At 44.1% G+C, this 24,810-nt stretch overlaps 1 protein-coding gene across 1 annotated transcript in view; it reads left to right on the forward strand.

The window, feature by feature from the left end:
* LOC110535589 (receptor-type tyrosine-protein phosphatase N2) overlaps nt 1-24,810 on the forward strand; it is a 295,931-nt gene that overhangs the window by 231,067 nt on the left and 40,054 nt on the right. The window contains exon 12 of the mRNA XM_021620665.3: nt 21,748-21,963. Within this exon, the coding sequence (XP_021476340.2) occupies nt 21,748-21,963 (216 nt within the window). The remainder of the gene's footprint in view (nt 1-21,747; nt 21,964-24,810) is intronic.

Consider the following 24,810-nt stretch of genomic DNA (forward strand, 5'->3'; position numbering starts at 1 on the left):
TAAAGCCAATACACAAAACATTCTATACCAGAGCACTATTACAGTTCATAGCTATATACAAATATACAAGGTGCCATATAGGAAAATAGTCCATAGATCTCAGTCTGAGTTGAAGTGTAAAGGTGTTCAACTTCCAAAAATGTCAAGAGTTTGACGCCCAAAAATGTATGCGAATCAGAGGTGCACGTGATTCTAAGATGGAGCACTGTGTGTGTGTGTGTGTGTGTGTGTGTGTGTGTGTGTGTGTTTCACTCCGTCCCCTCAAGGAGCAGACAGAGTTTATTGATAGGTCTCTGTAAAATATTGGTCTTAGTCTTAACCATGACGCTCTGGACAAGACCTTTGGCCCCTGGCAAAGCCTCTACCACACGCCCCATTAGCCAAGAGTTCCTTGGGGCGGTGTCATCGACGATGACCACGAGGTCACCAGAACTGAAGTTTCTCTTAGTTTTGTTCTACTTGTTCCGCTCCTGCTTAAGTGGAAGATACTCCCTGATCCATCTCTTCCAGAAGATGTCAGTGATATATTGTACTTGCTTCCATCTCCTTCGTGAGTATAGGTCGCTTCTCTGGAATAGTCCTGGTGGCAGGACTGGCTTAGCTTTCAAATGAAGCAGATGGTTTGGAGTCAGGGGTTCTAGATCATTAGGGTAATTTGTTACAGTAGTGATTGGTCTGTCGTTCATAGTCATCTCAACTTCACACAAGGCTGTCTGCAAAGCCTCATCACCCAGTACTTGCTCTTTAAGGACCCAGAGGGAGGATTGAATGATCATGTCACTCCTTCCTTCAGTAATTCATTTTGAATCTTGTTGTGATCCAGCTCATTCAGAGCTTCTCCTAGCTCTCTGTGTGTTCCAACAAAGTTGGTGCCATTGTCTGTTCTGATACTTGTTACCGGGCCCCTTCGACAGATGAACCTGCGCAGGGCATCGATACAGGAATCAGTATCCAGATAACTAGCAACTTCTAGATGGAGAGCTCGACTCTAAAGATCACACCATACCGCTTCACATGAACGCGGCCTCGCTTCACCTCTATGGGGCCGAAGTAACCTATGCCCACATGGGTGAAAGGCGGCAAATCAGGTCACACCCGATCTTGTGGAAGGTCGGCCATCTTCTGTTCTCCAGCTCTAGCTTGCATCCGCCAGCAGAAGACACAGCTCTTAAGGATCTTCCTTGCTAAGGAGTTGGCACAGGGTATCCAATATCGCTGGCGTAGTCTAGAAAGCATGTGACCTCTCCCAGAGTGGCCAACCTGCCCATGGATGTGGAGCAAGATCAGTCTGGAGATGTAGGAGTCTTTGGGCAGGATCATAGGATTCTTTAGTTCCGTTGGCATAGCAGCTTTGCTTAAACTTCCTCCTACTCTCAGAATGCCATTGTCAACAATTGGATCAAGCTTACAGATTGAGCCACTTCTCTTGGCACATTGTTTTCCTTTCACAACTAGTGCAATTTCTTGTTGAAAGTGCTGCCGTTGCTCAAATCGAATGATGACCTTTTCTGCTTCATCTAGGTCATCCAGAGACAGACTTTTCCAAACGTCAGTTTAAACTTCTCAATTTGTTCCTTCAGTGAGTTTGACAGACTCTGATCTGATCTTGGATCAGTTTGAGAGAGAATTTTCCTTTTCTGGCTTGACTGTAGAAGACGTTTCTTCAGTTTCAGCATCCAGATAACTGCTTTCTTCAAGCTGTTCCATGTTGAATAGTACTCAACCAGTTTGCTGGTTGGACTCTTTTCCTCCACACCTGTACTGTTTACGATTACGTATTTTCTAACCTCTGGATCATCCGGAGGGATGGAGCTAATCTCCTCGGGGACTTTCGGCCATTGAGTTTCTGGTTTCTCCAGGAATTCTGGTCCATTGCGCCATCTCTTTTAGTTCAAGAACATTTCAACATGTAATCCTCTTGAGGCATCATCGGCTGGGTTGTGTTTGGAGTTCAAATACCTCCACTGTTTTGCTTTCGATAGGTCACGGATCATAGCAACCCTATTAGCCACAAAGGTATGGAATCTCTTGGTATCATTGCGGATGTATTTTAGCAGACTGGCTGTCCGGTCCAAAAAGTTGACTCCTCAAGTTCAATCTGGAGCTCCAACCTTAACATCCTGTCCACTCTCACTGCCAATGTTGCTGCAGCAAGTTCCAGTCTGGGGATTGTCATCTGCTTGAGTGGAGTCACCCTTGATTTCCCCAGTATGAATGCAATGTGAACCTTTTCCATATCGTTTGTGAACCTAAGGTAGCTTGCCGTGCCATAACCTTGTTCACTTGCATCACCGAAGTGATGCAGCTGTGCGGTCTTGCCTGAGAACTTTGGTCAAGTCATCATACACCTGTCTATCTGGAATCTGGAGAGCTGGTCCAGCTCTGAGAGCCATCTCTGCCATGAAATAGAGTGTTCTTCAGGGATGACTTCGTCCCATCCACACTAGCTTGCAGAGCACTTGAAGAATTTGCTTTGCCTTTAATACAAATGGGGCGAGGAAACCTAATGGATCATAAATAGAGCTGACAGTTGAGAGAATACCTCTTATTGTAAGGGGTCTGTTCTTGACAGTGACTCGGAAGGTAAACACATCACTTTCAATGTTCTATCGGATTCCAAGTGCTCTTTCAACGGGCAGCTTTTCTCTGTCCAGGTCCAGTTATTTTATCTGCTTGGCTTTGTGTTCATCGGGGATAGAAACCAGCACAGTGCAGCTGTTGCTGACCCACTTGGTCAACTTGAACCCACCCTGAGAGCACACATCCCTAAAGTTTTTTGTGAGAGCTATGGCTTGTTCTTCTGTGGCCACTGACTTGAGGCAGTCATCAACATAGAAGTTGGACTTGACTGTTTGAATCACCTCTTCATCGTACCTCTCACAGTTGTCTTCTTCAATCTTTCGCAGTGCAAAGTTTGCACAACTTGGAGAGGATATAGCACCGAAAAGATGAACCGTCATTCTGTACTCCTACAATCTTTTGTTAGTATCACCATCCGGCCACCATAGGAATCGCAGGAAGTCTAAGTAATCTTCATGGACACGTACTTGATGGAACATTCCTTCGATGTCATTTTTTGCCAAAATCTTAGCAAGACTCCTATAAGCGTGTTTGCCAGGTCCGAGCCTTGAAGGAGTTCACTGTTAAGAGATGTACCTTTATAGGATGATGAATAGTCAAACACCACTCGTATCGTTCCTTTGCGCTTATGGTGAACGCCATGGTGTGGTATATCCCATACCTTGCCTTTCTCTCTGAGGAGCTGCTCTTGTGGTACCTTCTCGGCGTAACCTTTTGTTATCATCTCTTCCATGAAGCCTTTGTACTCTGCAGCGTAACCTTTGTCCTTCTTGAACTTCCTGATAATATTTAGAGCCCGCTGCTTTGCCATGTCACGATTGTTTGGCAGGACTACATATTTTTTTGCGAAAGGGCAACGGTAAGTAGTAGTGATGGTCTTTGTGTTGCGGTGCGTGAATGAGGACCCAAAAGCGAATTAACGTAAACAGAACTTCTTTAATAACAAAACATAGGTAGGCTCAGATGGACCGGCAGATTCCGACAGGACAGGACAAGGTTGCAGCAAACATGACGATAGTCTGGTTCAGGCATGAAAAACACAAACAAGAATCCGACAAAGACAGGAACAAAAACAGAGAGAGATATAGAGGACTAATCAGAGGGAAAAAGGGAACCGGTGGGAAAAGGGGTGACGAGGTAGTTAGGAGGAGACAAGGAACAGCTGGGGGAAAGAGGGGGAGAAAAGGTAACCTAATAACGACCAGCAGAGGGAGACAGGGTGAAGGGAAAGGACAGAAACAAGACACAACATGACAATACATGACAGTACCCCCCCACTCACCGAGCGCCTCCTGGCGCACTCGAGGAGGAAACCTGGCGGCAACGGAGGAAATCATCGATCAGCGAACGGTCCAGCACGTCCCGAGAGGGAACCCAACTCCTCTCCTCAGGACCGTACCCCTCCCAATCCACTAGGTACTGGTGACCACGGCCCCGAGGACGCATGTCCAAAATCTTACGGACCCTGTAGATAGGTGCGCCCTCGACAAGGATGGGGGGGGGGGGGAAGACGAGCGGGGGCGCGAAGAATGGGCTTAACACAGGAGACATGGAAGACCGGGTGGACGCGACGAAGATATCGCGGAAGAAGAAGTCGCACTGCGACAGGATTAATGATCTGAGAAATACGGAACGGACCAATGAACCGCGGGATCAACTTGCGAGAAGCTGTCTTAAGGGGAAGGTTCTGAGTGGAGAGCCAAACTCTCTGACCGCGACAATATCTAGGACTCTTAGTTCTACGCTTATTAGCAGCTCTCACAGTCTGCGCCCTATAACGGCAAAGTGCAGACCTGACCCTCTTCCAGGTGCGCTCGCAACGTTGGACAAAAGCCTGAGCGGAGGGGACGCTGGACTCGGCGAACTGAGATGAGAACAGCGGAGGCTGGTACCCGAGGCTACTCTGAAAAGGAGATAGCCCGGTCGCAGACGAAGGAAGCGAGTTGTGGGCGTATTCTGCCCAGGGGAGCTGTTCTGACCAAGACGCAGGGTTGCGAAAAGAAAGACTGCGTAAGATGCGACCAATAGTCTGATTGGCCCGTTCTGCTTGACCGTTAGACTGGGGGTGAAAGCCGGAAGAGAGACTGACGGAAGCCCCAATCAAACGGCAAAAGTCCCTCCAAAATTGAGACGTGAATTGCGGACCCCTGTCCGAAACGACGTCTGACGGAAGGCCATGAATTCTGAAAACATTCTCGATGATGATTTGTGCCGTCTCTTTAGCAGAAGGAAGCTTAGCAAGGGGAATAAAATGAGCCGCCTTAGAGAACCTGTCGACAACCGTAAGAATAACAGTCTTCCCCGCTGACGAAGGCAGTCCGGTGACAAAATCTAAGGCGATGTGAGACCACGGTCGAGAGGGAATGGGAAGCGGCCTGAGACGGCCGGCAGGAGGGGAGTTACCGGACTTAGTCTGCGCGCAGACCGAACAAGCAGCCACGAAGCGACGCGTGTCATGCTCCCGGGTGGGCCACCAAAAACGCTGGCGAATGGAAGCAAGCGTACCCCGAACGCCAGGATGGCCGGCTAACTTGGCAGAGTGAGCCCACTGAAGAACGGCCAGACGAGTAGGAACGGGAACGAAAAGAAGGTTCCTAGGACAAGCGCGCGGCGACGGAGTTTGAGTGAGTGCTTGCTTTACCTGCCTCTCAATTCCCCAGACAGTCAACCCGACAACACGCCCCTCAGGGAGAATCCCCTCGGGGTCAGTGGAGGCTACTGAAGAACTGAAGAGACGAGATAAAGCATCAGGCTTGGTGTTCTTAGAGCCCGGACGATAAGAAATCACGAACTCGAAACGAGCGAAAAACAGCGCCCAGCGCGCCTGACGCGCATTAAGTCGTTTGGCAGAACGGATGTACTCAAGGTTCCTATGGTCAGTCCAAACGACAAAAGGAACGGTCGCCCCCTCCAACCACTGTCGCCATTCGCCTAGGGCTAAGCGGATGGCGAGCAGTTCGCGGTTTCCCACATCATAGTTACGTTCCGACGGCGACAGGCGATGAGAAAAATACGCGCAAGGGTGGACCTTGTCGTCAGAGAGGGAGCGCTGAGAAAGAATGGCTCCCACGCCCACCTCTGACGCGTCAACCTCGACAACGAACTGTCTAGTGACGTCAGGTGTAACAAGGATAGGTGCGGATGTAAAACGATTCTTGAGGAGATCAAAAGCTCCCTGGGCGGAAACGGACCACTTAAAGCACGTCTTGACAGAAGTAAGGGCTGTGAGAGGAGCTGCCACCTGACCGAAATTACGGATGAAACGACGATAGAAGTTCGCGAAGCCGAGAAAGCGCTGCAGCTCGACGCGTGACTTAGGGACGGGCCAATCAATGACAGCTTGGACCTTAGCGGGATCCATCTTAATGCCTTCAGCGGAAATAACAGAACCGAGAAATGTGACGGAGGAGGCATGAAAAGAGCACTTCTCAGCCTTCACAAAAAGACAATTCTCTAAAAGGCGCTGGAGGACACGTCGAACGTGCTGAACATGAATCTGGAGTGACGGTGAAAAAATCAGGATATCGTCAAGGTAAACGAAAACAAAGATGTTCAGCATGTCTCTCAGGACATCATTGACTAATGCCTGAAAGACAGCTGGAGCGTTAGCGAGGCCGAAAGGAAGAACCCGGTATTCAAAGTGCCCTAACGGAGTGTTAAACACCGTCTTCCACTCGTCCCCCTCCCTGATGCGCACGAGATGGTAAGCGTTACGAAGGTCCAACTTAGTGAAAAACCTGGCTCCCTGCAGGATCTCGAAGGCTGAAGACATAAGAGGAAGCGGATAACGATTCTTCACTGTTATGTCATTCAGCCCTCGATAATCTATGCAGGGGCGCAGGGACCCGTCCTTCTTCTTAACAAAAAAAAACCCCGCTCCGGCGGGAGAGGAGGAGGGGACTATGGTACCGGCGGCAAGAGCTACAGACAAATAATCTTTGAGAGCCTTACGTTCGGGAGCCGACAGAGAGTATAGTCTACCCCGGGGGGGAGTGGTTCCCGGAAGGAGATCAATACTACAATCATACGACCGGTGTGGGGGAAGAGAGGTGGCCCTGGACCGACTGAACACCGTGCGCAGATCGTGATATTCCTCCGGCACCCCTGTCAAATCACCAGGCTCCTCCTGTGAAGAAGAGACAGAGGAAACAGGAGGGATAGCAGACATTAAACATTTCACATGACAAGAGACGTTCCAGGAGAGGATAGAATTACTAGACCAATTAATGGAAGGATTATGACAAACTAGCCAGGGATGGCCCAAAACAACAGGTGTAAAAGGTGAACGAAAAATTAAAAAAGAAATGGTTTCGCTATGATTACCAGAAACAGTGAGGGTTAAAGGTAGCGTCTCACGCTGAATCCTGGGGAGAGGACTACCATCCAGGGCGAACAAGGCCGTGGACTCCCTTAACTGTCTGAGAGGAATGTCATGTTCCCGAGCCCAGGTCTCGTCCATAAAACAGCCCTCCGCCCCAGAGTCTATTAAGGCACTGCAGGAAGCTGACGAACCGGTCCAGCGTAGATGGACCGACAAGGTAGTGCAGGATCTTGAAGGAGAGACAGGAGTAGTAGCGCTCACCAGTAGCCCTCTGCTTACTGATGAGCTCTGGCTTTTACTGGACATGAAGTGACAAAATGACCAGCAGAACCGCAATAGAGACAGAGGCGGTTGGTGATTCTCCGTTCCCTCTCCTTAGTCGAGATGCGGATACCTCCCAGCTGCATGGGCTCAGCACCCGAGCCGGCAGAGGAAGATGGTAGTGATGCGGAGAGGGGGGCAACGGAGAACGCGAGCTCCTTTCCACGAGCTCGGTGACGAAGATCAACCCGTCGCTCAATGCGAATAGCGAGTTCAATCAAGGAATCCACGCTGGAAGGAACCTCCCGGGAGAGAATCTCATCCTTTACCTCTGCGCGGAGACCCTCCAGAAAACGAGCGAGCAAAGCCGGCTCGTTCCAGCCACTGGAGGCAGCAAGAGTGCGAAACTCAATAGAGTAGTCTGTTGTGGATCGATTACCTTGACATAGGGAAGACAGGGCCCTGGAAGCCTCCTCCCCAAAAACAGATCGATCAAAAACCCGTATCATCTCCTCCTTAAAGTCCTGATACTGGTTAGTACACTCAGCCCTTGCCTCCCAGATTGCCGTGCCCCACTCACGAGCCCGTCCAGTAAGGAGAGATATGACGTAGGCGACACGAGCAGTGCTCCTGGAGTAAGTGTTGGGCTGGAGAGAAAACACAATATCACACTGGTAGGTAGGCTCAGATGGACCGGCAGATTCCGACAGGACAGGACAAGGTTGCAGCAAACATGACGATAGTCTGGTTCAGGCATGAAAAACACAAACAAGAATCCGACAAAGACAGGAACAAAAACAGAGAGAGATATAGAGGACTAATCAGAGGGAAAAAGGGAACAGGTGGGAAAAGGGGTGACGAGGTAGTTAGGAGGAGACAAGGAACAGCTGGGGGAAAGAGGGGGAGAAAAGGTAACCTAATAACGACCAGCAGAGGGAGACAGGGTGAAGGGAAAGGACAGAAACAAGACACAACATGACAATACATGACACTTTGAGGGTTATGGAGCTTGATACGATCTCCATAAACCTACGATCCTCAGCTGACATCTCACTTCTCTTCATACACTCTCTCAGGGAAGTCATGATTGTACTGATTTACAAGAAGAACCGTCAGGTCGGCCATTGAGATACGATTGGCCATCACAGTAGGATGCCCAGATTCTTCTGCCATGGTACAATTGTTAAGAGGACCGTTCATCACCCATCCAAAGAGGGTTTTCACTGCATGCCTTGACTATTTATGATTTGCCAGGGTTCCATTGCCTTTGGAGCATTTATGCCAATCAGGAGTTCGACGTCGGCGTCATTTTCCTTCAACTGAATCTCTTTCAGGTATGGCCAACTTTTGAGTCTTTCTGAGTGGGAATATTCTGTCTTGTCACTGGGATCTTATTTTGGGTGTAGACCTTTGGTAATGAAAGAAATGTGTCACCTTCCACATTGCCAATCTCTAATCCAGATATCGCAAAGCTCTTGGTAGGACTCTCCTGCCCCATTGTGCGTAGCAGAATTTCAGTCTCACTGCCTTTAGCTTGCAACTGCCTCATAAGTCTCTCCGTACAAAATGTTGCTGAGCTACCAGAATCGAGAAATGCATAGGTTAAAGCAGACTTGCTTCCATTTGCCATCTTTACTTGAACTGGCACAATCGCAAGTGCACAATCTGTACCGCCCCGGTATCTTCACCAGCTTCCAGTGAAACAAGAGCACTGCTGACAGTCTCCTCCCACTTTACTGCTACACCCCTTGTATCTGCCTTAAGAGATCTAAATCTCTCTCTTCCTTCAATGTGCAGGATAGTGGGGTGCTTTCTTTGACAGCTCTGACAGGTCATCCTTCTTTTACATTCTTTGCTTAAGTGTCCTCTCATCAAACAGCCAAAACAAAGGCCTTTTGATCTCAGAAACTCAACCTTGGCTTCGTGTGGCTGTGCCTTCACCTGTTGGCAGTCGACCAAGAAATGCTCACCAGCGCAAAATACACATGAGATACTGGGAGCATCAGAAGGGTAGGTGCCTGGTTTCTTGACTTTGAATGTTTGTTCTTTTAGAGGTTTTTCAGGGTCACAATCTGCCACTACATCTACTGCAGTGGCAAAGCTGCTTCCCCTACTCTTGGATTTGAACTGCTGTTTAAAGTCAGGTTCTGTTTTAGTTTAAAAAAACTTTTTGTTGGTCAGGGGATCTTGGATATTTCTCCGTACAACGGATCCTGCAGTATTTTGGCCTGTTTTTCCATGAGCGTCACAAGGTCACTGAACTGGGCCCTCAGGTGGCTTCTCTCTAAAATATCACATGCCGTAGACCTCCATTTTTCCCTTAGTTTGTAGGGAAGTTTTGACATGATCAACTTTATGTTGGAGGGAAGATTAAGCTCTTCCATGTTCTGTAGGTCTTGCATAGCGTTACAGCAACCTCTAAGATAGAGTGCATAGCCACCCAGTCCCTCTCCATCATCCGGTTTGATGTTTATCCAGTTCCAAGCTTTTTCCATGTAAGCAGCGGTGACTTTGATTTCATTGCCAAAGTGTTCCTTTAACAACCTCTTAGCCTCTGCATAGCCTCTTCTGGCTTCCATATGCAGACAACTACGGACAAGATCCTTGGGTTGACCAGAGGTGTACTGTTCCAGGTAATAGAGCAGCAAACTCAACAGGTGATGGTTCAGGTTCCTTATAGACATCGGGTTCCTGGTTCTCAAAATAAGAGTTAATTCCATCTTCTTGGTTTAGAAAATGGGCTGTCACAGCATGGGATTGAGAAGTTGACTCAACACTCTCCAGGACCTTCAGTTTGGCATTATATGCTGCTATGTCCGTTTCCAGTGCCATTTTTTCCATCCTAACATTCAGTTGAGCTTTCTCCAGTTCCAATGCATGCTTGTCCTGTAATGATGCTTGGCGAGCTAGTAGAGCTGCTCGTTCTGCCTCAGCTTTTAGGCGTGCAGAGGACACTGAGGAAGCAGTCTTAGAATACTTTGTTTTACTTGATGTTTTTGACACATTGGAAATGCTGTCGTGTGGTTCAATGAGCGTTTGTGGCTCGATTTCAGCTTTTTTCCATATTTCGACCTCTCTCAGGAAAGAAAGTTCTCCTTCTTGGTTGATAATAGTTCATGCTCTCCTGTTCGTGTTCCTCCTCTGTGACCAGCTCTAGCACAGAATCATGAGCATTCTTAAAGTCATTGAGAACAGCATGAAATGCTTCAAGACTCATCCACAGTTTCAATGTTTCCTCCAACAAGAACGGCTTTTATTTCATATATTTTGCGTGTACACACTCCAAGTTTGCCTCTCCGTGCTGCATAGAGTGAATTTAGATTCTCCTCTGCCCTCTCCAGTGGAGTCTTATTTGGGATTTCATCCTCCATCGTTCACTTTTAGTTGACTCAATTTACAATGACACAGTTGTTGGTTTTTTATTGTTAAACGTAATGCCCCTTTAGACCTTTAACGCTTTAAAACACAGCCCTCCATTTTAGCATATTGACCCATTTTGAATTGAACATGTGCAAGTTCGGCATTTTAGATGCATTTTAAACATTTCATCCCATTATAAGTTGTCCCTTAAATGAAGTTTAAACACGCAGTATCTTTGGATCCTTAAGTTGAATTCGTTGCGTTGATGCATTGCGTTTCCACTTTAGGCCAAATATTAGACATAAGATTGGGCTACATTGTGTGTAGGATCTCAGTGTTTCCCAAACTTAAACTTCTTAATTCTTTTCACAGCACTGTGTTTTGAATTCCACTCCCAAGTTTATCAAACATTCCAATTAAAAGCACATTTGCGCTTCCATAATATGCATGGTCAAATGATCGCATTGAACAGGGCAGCTCATTCATTCGCCGTGGTTACTCACGGCGAATTCTAGGAGTTCAATTCCTTCCAAGCGAGCTGTTCTTATGGTCCGAATGCAATGACATATAGAACAATATCCAGCTTGTGTCCGAACCGGAGATTTCCTTCCGATAGTAATCCTTCACTGAGTTTTTTGACTTGATTGTAGTGGCTTCCTTTCCTTTTTACCATACCCACTGCCCAAGCCTGAAGCGGGGTTGTTTGGTACGCATACAGTCCACACTCAAGGTTTCCAAACGGCCAAACATTCAATGACATCCAGGGATATGGTGCAACAAAAAAGTTGATTATTCTTATATCTAACAAAGAAATGATTATCCAATCAACTTAAAGCATAGATTACTTGATATGGAAAATACATATTATGACCTGTATGTATGTCTGTATGGTCAAAAAACTATACTGCTCCCACATCTAGCAAGGACTCCCTCCCCCGAAGGCCCAACTTCCTGCCTTTATCCTAACACACTTACCACAATACAATGAATAGGCAAGAGGGGGGGGGGCAAAAACTGAATTACACTAACAAATGAATATATCTCAATCAGCTAAATATAAAATATTTCACTCTATTTCACTCGAGTGGTAGCATGAGACGGAGTCTACAACCCACACAAGTGGCTCAGGTAGTGCAGCTCATCCAGGATGGCACATCAATGCGAGCTGTGGCAAGAAGGTTTGCTGTGTCTGTCAGCGTAGTGTCCAGAGCATGGAGGCGCTACCAGGAGACAGGCCAGTACATCAGGAGACGTGGAGGAGGCTGTAGGAGGGCAACAACCCAGCAGCAGGACCGCTACCTCCGCCTTTGTGCAAGGAGGAGCAGGAGGAGCACTGCCAGAGCCCTGCAAAATGACCTCCAGCAGGCCACAAATGTGCATGTGTCTGCTCAAACGGTCAGAAACAGACTCCATGAGGGTGGTATGAGGGCCCGACGTCCACAGGTGGGGGTTGTGCTTACAGCCCAACACCGTGCAGGACGTTTGGCATTTGCCAGAGAACACCAAGATTGGCAAATTCGCCACTGGCACCCTGTGCTCTTCACAGATGAAAGCAGGTTCACACTGAGCACGTGACAGACGTGACAGAGTCTGGAGACGCCGTGGAGAACGTTCTGCTGCTTGCAACACCCTCCAGCATGACCGGTATGGCGGTGGGTCAGTCATGGTGTGGGGTGGCATTTCTTTGGGGGGCCGCACACCTCCATGTGCTCGCCAGAGCCTGACTGCCATTAGGTACCAAGATGAGATCCTCAGACCCCTTGTGAGACCATATGCTGGTGCGGTTTTTTTTTATTTTTTTTTATTTTTTTTAATTTTTTTTTATATACCTTTATTTAACCAGGCAAGTCAGTTAAGAACAAATTCTTATTTTCAATGACGGCCTGGGAACAGTGGGTTAACTGCCTGTTCAGGGGCAGAACGACAGATTTGTACCTTGTCAGCTCGGGGGTTTGAACTCGCAACCTTCCGGTTACTAGTCCAACGCTCTAATCACTAGGCTACCCTGCCGCCCCAGGGTTGGCCCTGGGTTCCTCTTAATGCAAGACAATGCTAGACCTCATGTGGCTGGAGTGTGTCAGCAGTTCCTGCAAGAGGAAGGCATTGATGCTATGGATTGGCCCGCCCGTTCCCCAGACCTGAATCCAATTGAGCACATCTGGGACATCATGTCTCGCTCCATCCACAGACTGTCCAGGAGTTGGCGGATGCTTTGGTCCAGGTCTGGGAGGAGATCCCTCAGGAGACCATCCGCCACCTCATCAGGAGCATGCCCAGGCGTTGTTGGGAGGTCATACAGGCACGTGGAGGCCACACACACTACTGAGCCTCATTTTGACTTATTTTAAGGACATTACATCAAAGTTGGATCAGCCTGTAGTGTGATTTTCCACTTTAATTTTGAGTGTGACTCCAAATCCAGACCTCCATGGGTTGATAAATTTGATTTCCATTGATAATTTTTATGTGATTTTGTTGTCAGCACATTCAACTATGTAAAGAAAAAAGTATTTAATAAGAATATTTCATTCATTCAGATCTAGGATGTGTTATTTTAGTGTTCCCTTTATTTTTTTTAGCAGTGTATATAAAGGCAAAAAGCATGCTTTTGTACCTGTGTAGAAAGGTACTATCTGAGGTATGAGCTGGGGTACTTTCATTTACCTATAACTAAAAGTACAAAGGAGGACCTTACAGGGTGCCACCCTAGTGACAAGCGGTTGTAACCTTTAAGGAACAAATCTAAACCTTTATTTCTGAGCATGTAGCCAGAGACAAAACAGTTGCAGGGCCAAAGTCAATTTGAAGTTATGTTGGTATACTTAAAAGTGTTTTTTAATGAAGTCTACAAAATACATATACATGATTACTAGATATGTTGCCAAATGAGTTAGGAATAATATATCATGCATTTGTAAGGCAATCCCAATAGTTAAGCCCAATATATAGACCATATGAACTAGTAATACATGTTTTAAGGAGAATTTGACATGAGCCATTTTGTACAGTAAGTTACCTGCATCATAGTAGCCAATAGGTTACTGTAAATTTGCAGTAAATTACTGGTGAAACAGAAGCCAGTAGATTTACAGGACTTTTACTGTAACACAAATTTACAGCATATTATTGGAACACCTGAATACAGTAACATATATTTTTAGAATGTACAGGACATTACTGGAAGATTGGTGAACAGTGATTGGTGAACTGTTGCAGATTTGCAGTGCAGGCAGCTAGTGCCAACGACGGCAGTATTTCTATTACATGTCAATACTGTCAATACCAGTTTTTTATTTGTATTTCACTGGCCTGAACTACAATTCATGTAACCTATTGTGTAACAGTTTAATTAGAATTCATGCATTTTGTATTTTCAAACACAAAAATACAGACATTGACTGACCAGGCGAATCCAGGTGAAAGCTAGAGTATGACCCTAATTGATGTCACTTGCTAAATCCACTTCAATCAATGTAGATGAAGGAGAGGAGACCGGTTAAAGAAGGATTTTTAAACCTTGAGACATGTATTGGGTATGTGTGTCATTCAGAGAGTGAATGGGCAAGACAAAATATTTGTGTGCCTTTGAACGGGATTTGGTAGTACGTGCCAGGCAAATCAGTTAGTGTCACGCGCCACAACACTGCTGGATTGGGTGTTCCTGATGTGTTGTATGCTCAGTGAATACTTGCAAGTAGCATACTTAACTACAACATTCTCGGTAACATCATCTTTGTACTTGCAATAACTGTGGTATATTCTTGTTTACCTTAGTTTGCACTGACTGAAAGTCGCTCTGGACAAGAGCGTCTGCTAAATTACCAAATTTAAATGTAAAAATGAACAATTGCAAAGCACACTGCTGGGTATTATTCTAATGACCTCCGCCCCCAAATAAGGCCACTTTTTTATTTAATCAAAATACAAATAGTTTGAGGGCAGAACTCATTAGAATAATCACCAGCAGTGTACTTTGCAAATGCTCATTTAAATGTTGGTAATTTAGCAGACGCTCTTGTCCAGAGCGACTTTCAGTCAGTGCATGTAATTTAAGGTTAATAAAAAAACATATCACAGTCATAGCGAGTAAAACGTTTTTGTAACCATTACTGGGAATGTTGTTGTTGTTGTTAATTATACATTGGTAAAAAAAAAGAAGCTTTATTTGTTACATGATACCTTTTGAATGGATCTCTGGCTAGTGCAACATATGTTATTGTAATATTCACAGTAGCTTGCCACCAGCTTTCTGTGAGTTACTGTAAAATGCAGAGCAATGCTATCGTGCAATACTGTAAAATGTGCCTATTATACTGTAAGAAAGTTAATGCCACTGTAATCATGTTGGTATTTTACTGTAATTACATGGGATTCGTGCAAGCAGGTTGGCTGCTAGGTATGTGTATATTACAGAATATTTATGAATATTTGGTGTTTTATATCCTTCACACTTCTAGAGGCCTAAACGAATGCGTCCAAACTGACTGTGATTACAGGGAAAAACAGATCAAAAGGAAACTGTTTAATATTCAACCATTAGAGGTTTAAGACCCGCTGTGACTCTGATCTTTTCTGACATAGGTTAAATTGTTGGTGCACTACCATATATCACGTAAATTGGTACAGCTCTCTCACTTACGGGTGCAACAAGTATAGCGTCTTACAAGGCACACCTCAAGATTTATTAATGAGCCACAATAATACCATGCACCACAAAAGGTTTTTGGTACTCCAAATGTACAGAATGGTACTGTATTCTGTGGGGGTGGTACTTAATTACAGTAAATTACTGGCAGACAGTAAGTTATTGTAGATTTCCAGGACAAATATGTTAAAAAACAATTGTATGATACTGTATTCTGTGGGGTACAGCATTCTCACTACTGGGTGTAACAAATATAGCCTCTTACAAGTCATGCCTTAAAATATCTTAATGAGCCAGCGATTTGTTCCCCTCCCACAATATTTTTCCACAATGCACAATAGTTTACAGTATGATACTGTAAAAATAAAGCAAATCAGGTAATATAGTACTACAGCAATTAATGTAATTTTACAGAAGTGTAGCGGAGCCCCCATAATGCATTGCTCTTTACAGCACTGTACTGTAATATAGAACTACAGCAGCTAATTGTGAAAGTTTTGCAGCAATTTGTTAGTGATAACGTAGATTCTAGTCATTTGAAGTAGGTCCTGTTTGACATGTAGTCTGTGAAATTATAGGACTCCTGTGAACCACCCCTCAGCTGCAGCTCAGTGGGGGCCAATGCACTGGCTGAATTCTGAATATACACTCCTGGTGTAGGATAGTATAGTGGAGGACAGAGCCTGTTTTTTTGTCCCCCTGTTCACACTGACAACTCCAGCTGTCACACACAGGGACAATGGAGAAGAGGGGGTGTGCTCTGAATAGAAAAAATAAACTGGAGACCTCCCCAAAGACTCGTCATCTGCATTTGACAGGAACCCCACCTCACCGCCCCCTTCCCTTTCTCCCTCCTTTTCTCTCTCCTCTCTCCATAATCGTCCTCCTTTCCCTGTAGCTCTCCGCAGGGTAATTTGTCCGCTAAATAACTAATTAGGAGTTTTAGTGGGATTTTGTCAAACTGATTTCTTTCTATGTTTTTCTTCATAGATTTACTTATATAGGCTATCAGCTCATATGTTTCGCTCAGATAGGTCTTCACTGAACTTGTTGTTCAGTCTATGTTATTACAAATTAGAATACTAGAATAGGTGTAAACCTTCTTATGGTGGTCCAAAGGTCACTCATGTTGGTCAGGGAGGTGGTCAACTATGGTTTGCCAGTGCTGTGATAAGATATTGTGTAAAACAATGAACGCAAAGAATTTAGATAGCCAGACAGTTTTAGAGGAATGATTCCATAAATTTTTCAAATGAACTGCCAATATGCCAACATTTCATTTAAACAATGCAGTAAATCCACAGCCATACATACACTGGCTCAAATCAGTTGATGAAAAATCAACTGTTGTAAAGTTGTAAATGCAACAAGGACTGATATTGTATCATATAATAGTACTCACAGCTTTCCAAGAAAACAAAATCTGAGACATGTAGACCTATGGTCTATTTACATATATTTTAGAGGCTTGAAAGAAAAATGGTATCAAACCCATATAAACTGTATTTATAATTATATGACAATATTTCAGGTTGACTATAATTCCATTACACTATTTCAGGTACATCACATGCCTTACCTGTATACGTAAAAGCAGGAAATGCATCAGTTATGCCTCTACTGTCATTCATTCCAATTAGACTGGTTTGGATTTTTCCCTGACTAAGATGGCTGCCATTTTCGTACCAATACCATTATGGAACTAGACTCTCTAGTAATTTAACTGGTAAAAGGTTATACATTCACTACTGATGGACACCCCATCCCCTCTTTCTGTAATGCATGCATTCATTCTGGCTATTAGCCTACTGTATTATTATAGGCTACTGTATTTAGGAGTGATAGGGGGAAAGGGTGGAGAGCGCGAGAAAACAGCAATTCACACAGAACACAGAGACCCCAAGTAGCTTAACAAATGAGTGGCTCACCCAATGTCCATTCATGTCCCCCCTCAGCCCACAAGCCTATTAGGCAAGCATCCCTCCTTGAGCATTCACTGTCGACAACATGTGGAGGCATCGCTATAGCAACCAGTGGCTATGACATGTGCAACAGACAGGGACTCCTAAGGGCTGAATAAAAGGAGTGTCTCAACCATATATGATCTCAAAAAACCCAACCCCTCTCCCCTTCTTTCCATTGGGCACAGAGGCGCTGAAAGGACCCACTATCTGCAGATTATTGCGAGGCTCAAGCGTGCATATCACCTCGTTCGTTCTCGTCGTTATTTTATTTTTCTTCTTAATCTTCGTGCGCGAGCATTGGTAGCTGCAGTCTTTTGTTGACGAGGGAGGCGCACCGGACACTGGTAACTTTTGGGGAGGAGAGGTTTGAGTGGGAGGCTGGCTGTGCGCCGGCCACACTGGAGCTGCGGTAGTTGCACCTGCTCTCTGGAATACAACACATATTTCCTATGTATTGCAAACCATCTGATTTGCGGATCAACATGGATTTTGGTAATTATTTTCCAGCTTGTGTTACATTTTGGATGGTGCTGCTACAACTAGTCTACTGCAGCGGGGAAAGACGTGCACGTTGCACACTTGTCTGGAAGGCATGTATAGGCTAGGCTATCAGTTTTATGTGGAATTAGATTATATATCTTTTTTTAAATTCATATTTTGACCGCTGCTTTTGTTTCTGTAATTGATTGCATTTCAATTGATTTGCAATGCTTGCGTGAGTTGCCTCATTTCGTCACTCTGTTGATGCTCCAGTTACCCAAAATATGCTATAGTGTCGGGAAAGAAATCTAACAACAACATAAATAGTTCAAATTTAGCCGAGGATGATTAGTGCGGTAGTAGGCTAAAGTGTTTTAGGCCTATTTTAAGTTATAAGCTAACAGGTGTTGAAAATATAGAAAATATATTTGCTTTACAGCAGCAGAGCGGGAAGTGTCCAATCGTCACATCTGTATAGGGAAGATACAAAGTTTTCATCCTTGAATACCAATGGCATTAATTGTTGAACTAAGCACATTGAGTTTTTGAGAAGATCATTGTTTTCCATTTGCGAGTTGTTACCTTTAAGTTAATTTTGCATAAAAAGTTTGAGGATATTTCTTTACGACCTTTGCTGTTTCTAAGCATTAATTCGGTTGGTTTATTGTCTACAGACCGAAATTGATTTGAGATATTAATATAGGCTTCTTTTTTTAATTACAGTTGATTGGCAAAGCAATTATTTATAATAAAAATGAAAAGCTGCATGGATTTACTTTGGAAAAGGTTCTTATTAACCGCATTAACACGTTTGTATAACTTTTAATTGACGAATTCTTGTATATTGCAAAATGTGAAATTATTGTTTGATTTGACTTAATCAGACTGGAAAATGGCTGAAATTTATGGAATAAGTGATCACAGGCCTGTGACCTTTATCTCAGTCATTTGAATAAACCAGAGCTACCGAAATCCATCTGCCCTTTGTCTTCAACTAGGTCTACTAATCCGAGAGAGAGAGAGAGACCGAGAGAGAGAATAAGTGAGTGTAAAACTTCACTGAGCATCCTGTTCCGATGCAAGAACATTTCAAGTAGACTGTTTTCATTCAAGGTGATAAGCAAGATAAGCAAGGTGAATTAAAAATAATAATAATTCTGATTCTGGCAGTATATAAGAATATAATTGCACACGTTAATTCATCTAAATATTAAGCTTTATTAACTAGGCAAGTCAGGCAAGAACACAGGCGCATTTACAATGACTGCCAAACCCGCACGACGCTGGGCCAATTGTGCGCCGCCCTATGGGACTCCCAATCATGGCCGGATGTCATGCAGTCTGGATTCGAACCAGGCACTGCAGTGACCGTGCTTGTACTGAGACGCAATGCCTTAGACCGCTGCGCCACACGGAAGCTCAATTACACCTGTCAATAATCATAGTGTGATTTTATAATGTTTATACACGTTAATATTTATAACATACATGGAAATTATGATCTGCAAACAAATCAATGTGATTTGTTTGTTTATACTTTTTTAAATGGTTGTTTGGTTGTTTAAATGTTGTTGTTTTTCCTTCTTAGTTGACTACATCTGTTTACGTTTCTCCATTCACGCTAATTAACAAAAACTCCTCTCTGGTGTAAAATGGGAGTCCTCTCTCTCTTTCCCTCAAGAGAATATGCTCTTCGTTTGTTATCTTTATCCTCTTAGATACATCTGGAAAGGACATATTGAGGGGTGTGAAGATGATTTAAATCTGCATTTTTTTGCTAGGATCAATTAACAACTTCCTACAAAATATATTTTAGTCACTGCATGTTGTCATTATATTGGTTTTATATAATTTGAAGTTATATACCAGAATAATATTTTGACTATAGCACAGTATAATATTGTTGTAATTATGGCATAACATATTTTTATACCATAAAAGCACAATCTGTGATTTTTCTCCCCAACATTTAGCAGAGCAAACATGAAATAAACACTTGACATGTCACAATATATTTTCATGTTAATTGAATTCAAACTGATGATTTACTGTCATGTAAACTAAGAACAATTATTTTCATGGAGTCCCTTTTCATGTGGCTTGCTTAGAAGTGTTAAGCTGGTGGAGAGAAAAAGAGAGAGAGAGAGAGAGAGAGAGAGAGAGAGAGAGAGAGAGACAAGGTTTGCAAGGGCTGCTGTAGTATACTAAATCTACCTTCCTACAGTTTCATATGCACATACCAAGCCTCAACAATCCAGCTTACATGTATCCTTATCTATCATATTTAATAATTTCCCTCATATTCAATCTGTCAAAGGATAGCATTGATGTAATGGCTCAGAGGTAGCCAAAGCTTTGTTTCACTGTATGTTCTCTGCGGTTTATTAAAGGACTTGTTTTAGACCTCTCTATTGGTTTGAAATCCATTTGACTGTTGATTGAAGCTGTATTTCAGAGTTACGTCCATTGTAATCAACAGAAACACACACACACACACACACACACACAGCTAACCTTGTGGGGACACACAATTTAGTCCCATTCAAAATCCTATTTTCCCTAACCCTAGCCCGTACACTTACCCTAACCTTAACCCTAACCTTAACCCAAAAACCTAACCTTAAACCTTACCCTAAACCTAACCAAAGCTCCTAACCCTAAAACTATCCCTAGCTCCTAACCGTAACCCTTAACCTAATTCTAACACTAATTCTAACCTTAACCTCCCTAGAAATAGCATTTGACCTCGTGGGGACTAACAAAATGTCCCCAGTTGGTCAAATTTTTGTTATTTTACTATTCTTGTGCGGTCTTCTGGTCCCCACAAGAATAGTTAAATATGTCCATACAAACACACACAGTCATCAGACCATGAGCAAAGGCCTCAGCATCCATAAAGTCACCAAAGGTTAAGGTGTTCATGCGTTGTAATTATGAATGTATTTCTTTTCTGATACAAATTATAGATGCTGCTAAATGTGTACCTTACCCTTTTGCCCCCTAGGACTAAGTACCATGTTTCAGCGGTTGATGATTCTTTTGTGCTTTTGATTTGATTGAAGTTGAAAACCCCTCTTTAATTCTGATTGTTGGAAATTTGAGTGCATTGACTAGATCGAGGTAGACAGGATACTTGATGGAGTTGGGCCGCTCGTCCAAAGACTCTGCAGTGCATCTGGGTTCATATTCTATTAAAAAGTGCTAAAACCTTCCCAGGGGTCCATGCACTTACTGAGACCCAGCCAGGCAGCCATACAGGGACCTGTGAGACAATACCATGCCAATACCAAGCTATTCTCTTGGGCTTAGATCTGACCACCGGGGAGGTGGTTAACAACATCTCTGAAAGGCCCATTCTAGTGGGCTTCTGCTGGGTACACACAATCTAAGATCCCACTTTCAGGCACTCCTAGCCATTAGATCAGGGGCCTGGGCCAGGGCCTCAATTCAGCCAAACTCAAGGCTGGAAGGCTATTAGGGAAATATTTTACTGTCCAAACCTCCTGTAGCTGCACAATGGCAGGTATCCCCATGCCAGGACAAAATGGGCCTAAATGACTATAGAGCAGCCAGTTTGTGGGCTGGACAGGAGAGAGTAATAGAGCTTGAGGGAGTTTGAATGCACATGATAAAAACTACTATTATTGTAAAGTAATGAGTGGGGTGGGCAGGAAGTTAATCTAGGTGGGGATGAGTGGGCGTGGGTTGGATAGACAGGGAGGGAAATACTGTGTGAATTTGCTTCTGTATTTCTGTAAAACAAATGACAGAAATCCCAAGTCTTTTCTAATATGGAGGTTATGCTTTTCCTTTTGCTGCCAGATTTATGTCCATTTCCTTGTTTGTACATTTTGTCACTGATGTAGGATCTTCATTTGATCCAATTTGCTACAGCAGGGAAATAATTCTGCAGCAACAAGAAACGTGAATTATTATGTGGATTATAATTCATGGACATTTTTGTAGGGGTTGATACATTGTTTGTATGGGAAAATCAAGTTTGACATTTCTAGGTGAAAATTACACATTCCAGAAGCTTTTTTAAACATCAAAGCACTTTACATTTAACATCTGTATGTGTGTGCGTGCAGATGTGTAGGGCATTTAATCATCCCCTTTTCTCTCTCTCTTCCCAGAAGGGCAGCTTGAGACAGATCCCGGTGGTCAAGGAGAGTCATCTGGAGTCTGGTCAGTTCATGGTCTTGACCATCATCTCCATGGTTCTGATCATGGGGGCGCTGGCAGTGTCTGGCTGGCTCTTCTGCCTGCGTCACCGCTCCCACCTCCAACTGAAGGAGAAACTAGCCAGCCTGGGGACTGACACCAGCGCTGATGCAACCGCAACCTATCAGGTGAGAGGAGCCTCCTTTGCGTCAGCCTATCACAGTGCAGCCGCTGAGTGCTCTGCTGGTAGAGAATGGACTCTGGTCCCGGTCCCTGACGCTAGCCTTATTCTGATTGGTCTGCAGTGGCACGTAGTCGTTGTGTTTTGAATTACTTGATTTGAATGGAATATCTGGTTGATTTTGTCACATTTGTAACAGTTGTTTGTAAAAATGTCTCTTTGTTCATGATAAGAGCTAGGTTGTGATTTAAGTGTGGTTATCAATAGAATGTAAAGTATGTAACGTTTTTGTAACCTAATTGCAAGATTACCCATCATTTGATTTTGTATTATGGAGAAATGTAATTTGTGATTTGGTTGTTATTTAAAATAGAAATAGAATAAACAATTGCTTTTTTACCATCCAAGTCAAAGGTTAGCCTTGTGAAACCAGACTGACCGCTGCACTCAGGCTGGTTTAACAAGGCTAGTCAAATGTATCCAGAGGTCTAAACTCCAGACAAAGCCTTGATATTCCATTGAAGGTTGTATTGGCTATGACCTGTGACTAGGGGAGAGCCTTTTCAGCAGGGGAACGGGTTCATTGTATGACCTATTCCTTCCATTCCTCCAGGACCAACGGCTGGCTGGCTGACTGACTGGGTGGCTGGCTGGCTGGCTGGCTGGCTGGCTGAATGGGTGGGTGGGTGGCTGGCTCGTATTGATTTTGTCCTGGGCTCAGCTGTGCTCAGCATGGGCACTCAGTGCACATCCACCCATCACATTCACATGCTCAATATTTAATCAGCTTTCCACAGTGTCGCCTTTCCCGATTGTACACACTAAAGAGGGACAATCATTAAAGAAAGCAGAGAAAGGTTTTGTTCTGTAACCGTTCATTCAGGCCCCTGTTTCTTCAATGTTATTTTATTTTGTTGGTTTAATGGACTTTTACAATATTTACAATATATATGTATTTATTTTTACAATACAATTAGGTGTCGTTGGAGCCTATCATGTTTACTAGCAGAACAGATGAATTGCTATATGAATGTAGCGTGTCAACTGTTAAGGCAGGTATTGCCAGTTAAGTGGTGTAGCAATCAATCTCAACTCTATACCGTCCTTTTTTTTGTTGTTATTTGCTTTAACATTGAACTTGAAGAAATGAGAATGTCTGGCATCCATGTGTGTATAACATATTTCATGGTTACAGATATAGCTCTAGGGTATAGCAAGTATAAGGGTTGCACAATTCCGGTAACTTTCCCCAAAATTACCAGGTTTTCCCAGAAATCCCTGTTGGAGGCTTCACTGATTTCCTGCTCATTCCCTCCTCCTTCCTATTCCAACTGGGATTTCAGGAAAAATTTGACATTTTGGCAAAGTTAACTAAATGATGCAACCCTAGCAAGGACAGTAGTACATTCTCAGAGTAATCTGACTATAGTTTTAGCTGGATTACAATTTGTTTTCCCTTGTTGAAAAGAAACAGGGCTTGCGTCCCAAATGGCACCCTATTCTCTATTTAGTGCACTTTTTCCCCCGCCAGAACCCTACGGGCCTATGTAGGGAATAGAGTGCCATTTGAGACGCAACCCTTGACTCTGTAAAGGTGTAGATTAGAGATACTGGATTAATTATTAAGTGGACGTGGAAAGTTCCCTAAGGCCGTGGCCCGGGGCAGATTCTCATGGTTATGATGATTAAGGTTAGACGTAGGGAAAGCTGATCCTAGACCAGGGCTTAGGTGCTGATCCCCGGAGGGAAATATCTCAATGATAGATCATGAGATAGACTAGTAGCTATGTGTTGCTTTCAGAAGACACTGCCTTCTGCTCTTCTGGCTTGCTGTTATGGGCCCTGGTCAAAGAAGTGCACTTCATAGGGAATAGGTTGCCATTTGGGATCCAACCCTGGTTATTAATTGAGGTTGAAGATCAGTCTGTGGGTCTGACTGGTGCAGGCCACACACCAAACACGATGGGCCTCACAGATTACTGTGAATATAATGGAGAAATCTCCAGCTCCACATAAGACTGACACTATCGGGGGTAGGGGAGGAAGAAGGGGGAGAGAGGGGGTTCGGGTCCTGTAAGATTGCACCCTTCAAACAATGAGGTGGTTTTTTCTCTTCTTCTCTTTTCTCTCCTTTTTTATATGTGGGAAGATGAGTGGCTGGCTAGATAACGCTCAGGCTCTGAATCCCTAATGGGGCATCTGTGAGCACAAGGCATGATGGGAGAAAAGCCAAGTCAATATGTAGAGAGGAGTAATCTTCATGGTGGGGTGGCGGCAGAGGGAGAGTCTTCTGAATCCAATATAATCCCACGTACAGATGTACGATCTTCATTTTGTCGCAGTGAAATATGTTGTTTTACAGGGTCAGCCATAGAAGTGCAGCGCTCCTGGAGCAAATTGCCGTTAAGGGCTCTGCTCAAGGGCAGATCGGCCGATTTTTCACCGATGTAGGCGACCTTTCGGTTACTGGCCCAACCCTCCACCACTCTTAACCGCCAAGCTACCTGCCGCAAACGTACCTTACAAACCTCCGAAGCGTTTTTTTTTAAAACCTCAAATGCATTGCAGGGAAGTTCTCCTGCAACAGGGTGATCAAATGAAGATCCTACATCTGTACAAGTTCAATCCAAATGCCAAAGTAAAGGCCTACTGCACATGTGAATACGTAGGTTGCTCATCCCTGTTGTAGTTTTGTTGTTACGAATAAGGGTGGATGCTCAATTCAAAGAAAATCCATTGGGCTTAAAGTATTGATTCCTTGTTCAATCCCTTTGAGTGATGGAAGCAGATATATTTCTTACCGAAAGATGAATATGGTTGTTAGATTTTGAACGTGGGCTTTTTGTTGCTCATG

Source organism: Oncorhynchus mykiss, chromosome 11 (assembly GCF_057628025.1).
Source record: "Oncorhynchus mykiss isolate SJ-2025 chromosome 11, ASM5762802v1, whole genome shotgun sequence".
In the NCBI taxonomy this organism is placed as follows: domain Eukaryota; kingdom Metazoa; phylum Chordata; class Actinopteri; order Salmoniformes; family Salmonidae; genus Oncorhynchus; species Oncorhynchus mykiss.